This window comes from Bombyx mandarina, chromosome 22 (assembly GCF_030267445.1).
Source record: "Bombyx mandarina strain Sakado chromosome 22, ASM3026744v2".
Taxonomy (NCBI): domain Eukaryota; kingdom Metazoa; phylum Arthropoda; class Insecta; order Lepidoptera; family Bombycidae; genus Bombyx; species Bombyx mandarina.
The window spans coordinates 731,547-741,124 of NC_143228.1; the positions used below are offsets into that span (position 1 = coordinate 731,547).

The 9,578-nt window shown below is 37.3% G+C and overlaps 1 protein-coding gene across 1 annotated transcript in view; it reads left to right on the forward strand.

Annotated features, from left to right (window-relative positions):
- NGR-A12 (neuropeptide receptor A12) overlaps positions 1-2,932 on the forward strand; it is an 81,570-nt gene extending 78,638 nt beyond the window's left edge. Inside the window, exons 8-9 of the mRNA XM_089736718.1 lie at positions 265-345; positions 1,628-2,932. Coding sequence (XP_089592844.1) covers positions 265-345; positions 1,628-1,804 — 258 coding nt within the window. The 3' untranslated portion in view covers positions 1,805-2,932. The remainder of the gene's footprint in view (positions 1-264; positions 346-1,627) is intronic.
- The last annotated feature ends 6,646 nt before the right edge of the window (positions 2,933-9,578 follow it).

Sequence of the window (9,578 nt, forward strand, 5' to 3'; positions counted from 1 at the left end):
TAATATCCGAATATAATTTTGCATATATACAAAGCTCACTGAGTTTCTCGCCGGATTTTCTCAGTGGGTCGCGTTTTCGATCCGGTGGTAGATTCTGCGAAGCACGGCTCTTGCTAGGGCCAGTGTTAGCAACTCTCCCGGTTTGAGCCCCGTGAGCTCACCTACACGTCAAGGAGAAGCTGAAATAGCCTTTCAAGGCTATCAGCATAGGTAGAAAAAAAAAAAATTTTGAATATACATATTTGTTTTTTTCTTTAATTCTAGTGGCGATGTAATCAAAAACCGGAGGGATCTTCAAGTGATTATGAATTATATCACGAGCCGCATAAACGATGCTATCTACAGGTATGTGAATACTTTTATATTATGTATAAATGTTAATAAAGTACTCAAAAGAACTCAATGGTAACGTGGTGTATTCAGAAATGCATATAAATCTTTATAGGTCCAATTAATTTTAATCTTTTCTATCGCGGAGAAGTCATGCGTTCCAGATTTAAAAGGGGACACTCGTAGTAGTAGCGTAAGTTGTTAAAATTTACTTGGTGATATTTAGGAGCTCAATTAGCTGCTCAACTTGACATGAACTGTGAATATATGTAACTTCCAATCCTAAAAATGGCCAAAAACGTATCGTTAAAATTTCTTCCTGTCAATCTGTCGCAACTTTACTTTGTAATCATCACATGAAGAGGGTCTACACAAATATGGAGTATCGTATTGTAATTTAAAATAAAGAGTAATCCAAAGGTCACGAAACAACAAAGAAACCTTAAAAGGTACTTACTTTGAAAATGGGTTCTTGAAACATTTTGGGTGGCAATGCCACAAAAATCCCTTAGGTACAATTAATATTCACTTTTTGCCTTCTTCTTGTTTAATACGCATAAAAACGAAAACATTATATGATATTGCTTATTTAATGCGCAATTAATGCAATTTATCTAACATGTCTAGATAAATTAACAAAGCTTTTGACCCAAAATCACTGAAATAAAATAATTCATTCTATCAGGAAAATTAAGGAATGGCATTCAACCGGTTCAATTGTAGGGTATTGAATAAGTCAATCATCTTTATGTTTGAAGTTATTTCTTTGCATAATTATTAATGTTATAAATTCACATCTTGACCAAACTACACTTGTAAGTTTTCGTGAAGTTGCGTCAAAATTGCCAAAAAAAGAAGGAAATTTGAGAGAATTTATCGATTTGAGGTGTGGAATAACTACTTCATTAACGTTGACTTCCACGGTGAAGGAATAACAACGTGTAATAAAAATCAAACCCGCAAACTTATAATTTGCGTAATTGCTGGCGGTAGGACCTCTTGTGAGTTCGCGCGGGTAGGTACCACCGCCCCGCCTATTTCGGCCGAGGAGCAGTAATGCGTTTCGGTTTGAAAGGTGGGGCAGCCGTTGTAACTATACTGAGACCTTAGAACGCATACCTCAAGGTGGATAGCGGCATTTACGTTGTAGATGTCTATGGGCTCACTCATATATGGGTGGGCTGTGAGCTCATCCACCCATATATGCAATAAAATAAATAAAAAAGGTGAAATGACATCTAAGAACCATGTGGGTCGTCTGCCCGTCGCAGGGAGTGTAAATTATTTTTGTCCACAGATGAACACTCTTCGCTACAACGGACATTACTCGGCGCAGATCCCACGCGGGATTGAGACACGTGCCCAAACGACCCAGTTGAGCCACGTGACCCGCTCTTCCCGACGCACCGCGCCCGCCCACGCGCTCTCAGCAGAGATGCTCCAAAGGCATGGCCATATCGATTACAGACGTTGATACTGAACCAACTATTGAAGATATCACTCAACAAAAACACAACTGCTCGTCACAGACCTCTCTTAATTGATCTCTGAAGGTTAGATGCTCCAGAGGCATGGCCATATAGATTACAGACGCTGATACTGAACCAACTATTGAAGATATCAATCAACAAAAACACCTATGCTCGTCACAGACCTCTCTTAATTGATCTCTGAAGGTTAGATGCTCCAGAGGCATGGCCATATAGATTACAGACGCTGATACTGAAGGTTATTTTCATTTATTCCATGGTAATTGTTCTTCACATTATAAAGCTCCCAAGTGAAGGTTGGATTCCTAACCATCATATTGTTGTCGGATATACTGATGTTGTTGTTTAGTAAGATTTTTAGAAGTTGTATGAAGTTGAATTACTGTCAGTATTGTAGACGTATTTAAAAAAAATTGGTGTACATGTATTATTATAGTTATCGCAATTTATAAGGATATTGTACTTAGTTTTATTGCTGTGTGCACGTAGCAAGTATTTTTGGTTATAATTAAGGGGGGTAGGTGGAAATAGCCGTACATCGTCTGTGAAGTATAGGCCAGCTAGTACTGATGTCGAGTCAGTGTCAGAGCCAGTATTTTTTTATTACTTTGTTGGGTGGACGAGCTTACGGCTCACCTGATGTTAAGTGTTTACTGGAGCCCATAGACATCTACGACGTAAATGCTGCCACCCACTTTTAGACATGAGTTCTAAGGCCTCACTTTTAACAATACAACGGCTGCCCCGCCCTTCAAACCGAAACGCATTACTGCTTCACGGCAGAAATAGGGTGGTACCTACCCATGTGGACTCACAAGCCGTCCTACCACCTGTAACTATCAAGATTCTTGATACGTGTACAAATTGTCAAGTAGATGTCTTGAAGTTGGTTATTAAATTACGTAAAAAGATTCCTCATAGATAGTTAGGTACAAGGCAAGTAATTTAAAACGTCTACATTATCGCTTTATTTTACATGTTACTTTGAACAATGACTTCATAATTAATAGCAAATTATCAGCATTATAAATATATATTATTAGATGTATGTTCGTATATATGTGATGAGTGTGATATGTTGTGACGTTACGTATCAATAAAAATTTGATGTTGATAAAGATTTTTATTTTTGAATTTAAACAACCGTATTGAAATTTTACCTTTGAAACGAAATAAATGGTGACCCAATTACGGCTAGTCACGTACCTCGGAACGATGTAGACTCATGTATTATTAATAGGACCGATAGAGACCTATCAATGATTCAATAAAGGCTATTATTAAGAAATAACAGATATAGAGGAAAATCGTCACATCCAGCTCTTTCAGTTAAGTTATATGTGACGTAGATAGCACACGTAACGCTCTCCGAGGCGTTAAGTAAACAATTTTGTGAGCAGGGACGTATTTAAGCATTGTTATGGGGTCTAAAAAATTACTTAACTGTCATATACGGTGGTAGTCGTGAAACAGTAACGCGTTCCAGTTTGAAGGATGGAGGATGGGATAGCCGTTAAATAATATAATAAGAACGTCGATCTCAAAGTAGATGGCATAATTATTGTTATAGTATCCAAAGGATTCAGGAGCCACTTAAGATCATAATAATATGAAGCCCGCGGTAGTCGACCTAGAACAATATAAATTGATATAGCGGCTATACTCTTCAAATATGTGTATTATTTCTAAATCAAATCAAATCATTTTTTTTTTATTCAACACTAACTGACCCGGCATACTTCGTAGTGCCTCAATCGATAAATAAAAGGCACATCAAGAGGACACATCAAAGGAAAAACAAAATTGTTTGTTTTTATATAATTCCGAGCTTTTTTTATATTTTCTTACCTTTTAAACCTTCCCTGGACTTCCACGAATAATTCAAGACCAAAATTAGCCAAATCGGTCCAGCCGTTCTCGAGTTTTAGCGAGACTAACGAACAGCATTTCATTTTTATATATAAGGATAAATGAAAATACACACTAGTTGAACGTCAAAAAGAAATACCGCCAATTCACAAAAACTAGCCTCCGTCCTGAGAAGAACTGGTATAAAATATATGACGGCGTTAACGATATTTCTGTTTAGCACGTGCAATAGGAGTGACTCACACAAGCCCGGTGCGCCGGCCGTGTCGTTCGACTCACAAACAACAGGTGCAACAGAAGTGACTCATAAATAAGCCAGCTGCGCCGGCCAGTATAAAAAGGCGGTACGTGCCTCGCAATGAACATTCGTTCGACTGCGTTTGCTCGGTGCACTTACTATATCGTTGTTACGTTGTGTGATTCAGTGACTGTTGTACGTACTGGTTAAAGTTGGACAAGTGTTAAAGTGAATTGTCAAGTTAACATATTGCTGATTAAATCAGAAACCAAAGGTGACTTCGTTTTACTTGGTGTTCAACAAGATAATATCTACCCTCAAGCTTATATATGCATATTTACAATCATGTAAGAAACCAGCTGTCCCCATTTCAGCATGGCTTCATGACGAAGCGGTCCACAAATACGAATTTATTTCAATACGTAGATGATGTTGCGGTCATCGTTGACAACTCTGGGCAAGTTGACGCAATATATACTGATTTTTCTAAGGCTTTTGATAAAGTTAACCACAGCATTTTACTAGAAAAACTACATCAATTTGGTATCGAAGTTCATCTGCTTAGATGGTGTTCTTCGTATCTAAACCAAAGGCCATCACAGGTTGTTATTGACGGGCACAGTTCCAGTCCATTCATAGCTTCTTCGGGTGTACCTCAGGGTTCCATCTTGGGTCCACTATTTTTTAACATCTTTATCAACGAAATTACAAATCTTTTTAAATATTCTACCTGTTACCTATTTGCTGACGATCTTAAAATAATGCGTGTTATAAATGATGTGAATGATGCTGAACTATTACAGAGTGATATTGATAAATTGGTTGATTGGTGCCAAATTAATAAAATGTATTTGAATATTTCGAAATGTCTGCATATAAAATTTACATTAAAACGCAATATAATACCAACACAATATCATATTTCAGGGGAATGCTTGAGTGAAGTTTCTCAGACTCGTGATCTAGGGGTGGAGCTTGATACCAAGCTGAATTTCACTAAGCACATTGACAAAATTATAGGTGCCGCGAACAAATCACTGGGTTTTGTACTTAGGAATGGTAGGGAGTTTAAGAAGGTTTCCACTACGCTAATGCTTTACAACAGTTATGTTAGAAGCAAACTTGATTACTGCAGCACTGTGTGGTGTCCTACATACAAAACCCATATAACAGGATTGAGAGAATTCAAAAAAAGTTACTTCGCCACATGTCGTTCCGTTTTAGGCCGCCTAATTATGTTGAATCTTATATTGATAGGGCTAAACATTTTAAAATGCAAACATTGAATGATCGCCGCGATATGTTAGGCTTATGTTTTTTACATCAAGTTATGAGCGATACTGTCGACTCCCAATCCATCCTCAATAAATTCTCTTTGAAGGTGCCATCCAGGTTACCTCGTCGCCCCGTTGCTCTTTTCAGCACCCGCTTTAGCAGAACCAATCTAGGCAAGCACTCACCTACTCCTCGTCTAACTAACCTTTATAATAATCTAGTTGAACCTCAGCCTCAGCCTTGGTCTGAGTACTCGTTTATTACTGTGTCTTTCTTTTGTTTTTAATTTTTTATTATTATTAATAGTATTGTTAAATCTCTATTGATATATTAATCTAATGCATGCTGTGATTGCCTCTAATTGGAGTTGCAGTTATCAATTGCTCTATACATGTCAATGTTATTTTATGCCATACTGTAAACCCTGTCGGTAATCCTTAAATAAATAAATAAATAAAACTCAGCGGGCATGTCTTTATTTTTAATATTAGATTTTTTTAAATATTCATTTTTACAAGATGTTTTATAACGTAACAATTATTGCAATATTGAAATGCCCGGAGCGAGCAACTTTTCCTAACGACGTTACTAACACTAACCCTAACAAGAGCAGTGCTTTGCAGAATCTACCACCGAATCGGAAACGCGACCCACTGAGAAGATCCGGCGAGAGACTCAGTGGACTGTATCTGTGGGTTAATTTGCTCGCCGAGCCCTTTATCGCAAGCAACGGGTTTGACGAGAACGATGACCGGAAAGTAATCATGCGTACGTGAAGGGTAGGGGCCATTTTTAAATTACCTTGAAACATATAATGGAATACATTAATATAGTCTCCTTGCTCGTGAAAATCAACAAGTCAGGGGCAAAGCCAAGTCAGCCATAATTCTCATTTAACTTAAAATGTCATAAAAACTTTCCCTAGCAAATTGAAAATACACATAATAATAATATGATCACGCAATATTGGACCAAGTAGAAGTTGCTACTAAACCACACAATCTATTAAAATAATTTCTAGATTCAATTCTGTACACCATCTCATCTGGGATTAGGGAGTCACGTAACTAATCAAAAAGTCATATAAGGGGATGGAAAAGTAGTATCTCACTACGGAGAAGTTTGCCTATATGATTTAGCCAAACATGTATTGGGCATAGCATAAAATGCAGGTGTTAGTTGTATTTCCAATATTTGATATTGGTTGGTTGAAATTGGTTATCTACTCTAAAGTATGTCCACGTTTTTTAATCTAATAAGTGGCGCAATTGCCGACAAATTTAGGTAGCAAAAATATAAATTCTTTAGTCTTCTTCCTTGTCGTACACTCTTGACAGAATCGTGGTCATGCATCAGTTGAATCCTGCGATACCGATGCTCTCGCGATGCGACGCCGTGTGGCACGATGTTTCGCAGAGTGAGAGTAATCCCCATCGTGATAAATGAGCTCAAACTCTCAATTATGCTACGTAGACTGCTAGCAGGGTTTTTGCCCGAGCATACAAAAATATTTCTCACCCAATCGCTGATTTTACCTACAGTTGATTATGTCTATGCCTGCTATTTAGAAGGCATTGAGAAGTCCTTCAACGAAGCAGTGATTGAAAAACTTATGTATTCGCTTTCTTTCGAATCTCAGAAAATTTTACTACGTTTCTGAGTTTCACAAAAGCCTCAAGTGGATCCCAATTCGCCTTCGCAGAAATACTCTAGTCGAAATATTTCACAGACTTTCTTTCCATTATATGTACTTACGTGATACGTGAAAAGTAATTTATATTCTCGCTTTTCACTGTGCTTCGTTAGGCTTTGCGAGTTTGCAATTCCGTTTAAACGCAGACAGCTCTACAATATTCTCCCTAATTAAGTACTAATATTCCTAACTAAGCACTAATTCCTAAACCTAATTCAGTAGGTGTTATATTATTTTGTAGGCAGCGGCTTGGCTCTGCTCCTGGCATTGCTGAAGTCCATGGGCGACGGTAACCACTTACCATCAGGTGGGCCGTACGCTCGTCTGCCTACAAAGTCAATAAATAAATTATAATGGCCTTATTATTTTTCCGTGTTTTCATTGGCACGTTAACATTTGTGTGACTTTCATTATCATATAGTATTAGGTCCTTACATATGAAATTAGCGTTTTTTCGTACTGACCACTTTGATCTGAAATATCTCCTCTTTAGTTAAGAATTCCAAATTCAAATTTATAAATTCATTTAGCTGGTACTTTTGGGTTTTGAAAACAGTCATTTATTTATTTTTTCTTCTATACTTTTTTTTCTTTGGCGTCGCTTATTACCGCACAATGGAAAACATGAAATATCGGTATATTTACGAGTACGAGTTCTACCGTGGCACCAGAGCTGCAGAAACAGCTCGAAGGATTAACGAACGGCGCTGGTGTCGCAAAAGAAAACACGGTACGTTTTTGGCTTCAATGTTTCCGTTCTGGAAATTTCGACCTTCAGAACCAAACCCGTGGACGGCCGGAGACCAAAGTGGAAAATGGAGAATTAAAGGCTATAGCGGAAGCGGATCCATCACAAAGCACTTCAGAGATAGCTGCAAACTCCGGGGTAAGTGATACAACTGTATTAATCCACTTGAAGCAAATCGGGAAAGTAAAAAAACTTGAACGATGGGTACCTCATGAATTGAGTGAATTGAACTTGCAAACACGCATCGACTGCTGTGTTACTTTGCTCAACCGACACAATAATGAAGGGAATATAGATCGAATCATTACTTGTGACGAAAAGTGGATACTTTCGATCGTCCAGTATCCATTTCTGATTACGGAAGAGCTCGTCGTAATGACTGAACCCTGCAGACCCAGCCAAACCCTAAACGAAAATTCCTACCCTAATCCTACCCTAAACGAAAAGACTAAGAAAAAGTTGCTTGTGAACAAGCCGGTGTCGTTCACTACAGATTTCTAAAACCTGTCCAAACGATTAGGGCAGATATCTTTTGTCAGCAACTGCAAACCATGAAGGAAGAACTAGCTGCTAAACAACCAAGGTTGGTCAATCGCTCTAGATCACTGCTGCTTCACGACAACGCAAGACCACACACTGAATAAAAACAACCACTAAGTTAGTTGAGCTATAATTGAAATGTCTGTGACATTCACCGTAATCCCAGGACCTTGTTCCAACAGATTACCATTTTTTCCGGAATTTGGACAGCTTCTTACAAGGAAAAAAATTCAACTTCGATGCGGCAGTCCAAACCGCCTTCAAAGAGTATTGATTCTTGCTCGATTTTTTTTAGTAAAGGGATCAATGAACTACCTATGAGATGGCAAATGTGCATAGTTAGATAACATCGGTGCATACTTTGATTAATTAGATATATTTTACACAAAAGATAAACTTTATATTTCTCCCGTACAAAACGCCAATTTCATATGTAAGGACCTAATATTTAATGAGTACATACTTCTTAGTAATTTCTTCTACAAGCGCTTGTTAATTTGAGTTATTATTAATTTCTTTAAATAAGGAAAGAAGTACTTTTGTACTCATTTTTTCTCCTACTGTTTATAGCTTTTTCTAAGTAGACAAATTAATAAATAATTCAAGATTGATATTTTCTCCGGTTCTACCAAGTCGTGGACATACCCAAAACTAATATATAATACTTTTACAAAAACATACACAAATAATAAACGCGAAATCAAATCATAAAATTAGTTTGAATGAAATAAAATTCTCGTTAACTATGTATAAGTAAAGAAAAACTGTTTTTATTTTTACGTTTCGTGTTATTATAGTTTTGTAAAGTATAATGTTTATTTATTAAGCACGAAATTAAATCGTCAAAGTACTCGCGACTGCGAAAAGCTTTGGAAAATATGCAGAACGTTTTATTCAGTGTTGTTGATAAATGGGTTTAATATTGACATTTGTGCTCACCTAACTATGTTGAATTCGAGAAACACCTTTCCAATTTCGCCTTTGACGAAATGCTTCCACGAATGTCTAAGAGTTTTATATAACTTTCTCAGAATTGGCCAGGTATTTTTTGTTTGTAAATAAGACAACGCAAGGCTCTTTATTAATTGCTTAGATCGGTGGACGAGGTCACGGCCCACCTGGACTTAAGTGGTTACCGGAACCCATAGATATCTAGTACGTAAATGCTGCTACCGGAATATCTTAATTCGGTGATGTGCGTATTAAATAAGTCTTATAATTTTCAGAATCGGTATTTTTTAAACGATGCCTTGCGTAATGATGTATTTTTTTTATTGCCTAGATGTGCTTTTCGTCAGATATATCTTTCTTATTTATTTATTGCTGAGATGGCTATGAGCTCGTTGCTTACTGGATCCCATAGACATCTACAGCATAAATGCCGCCACCCACCTT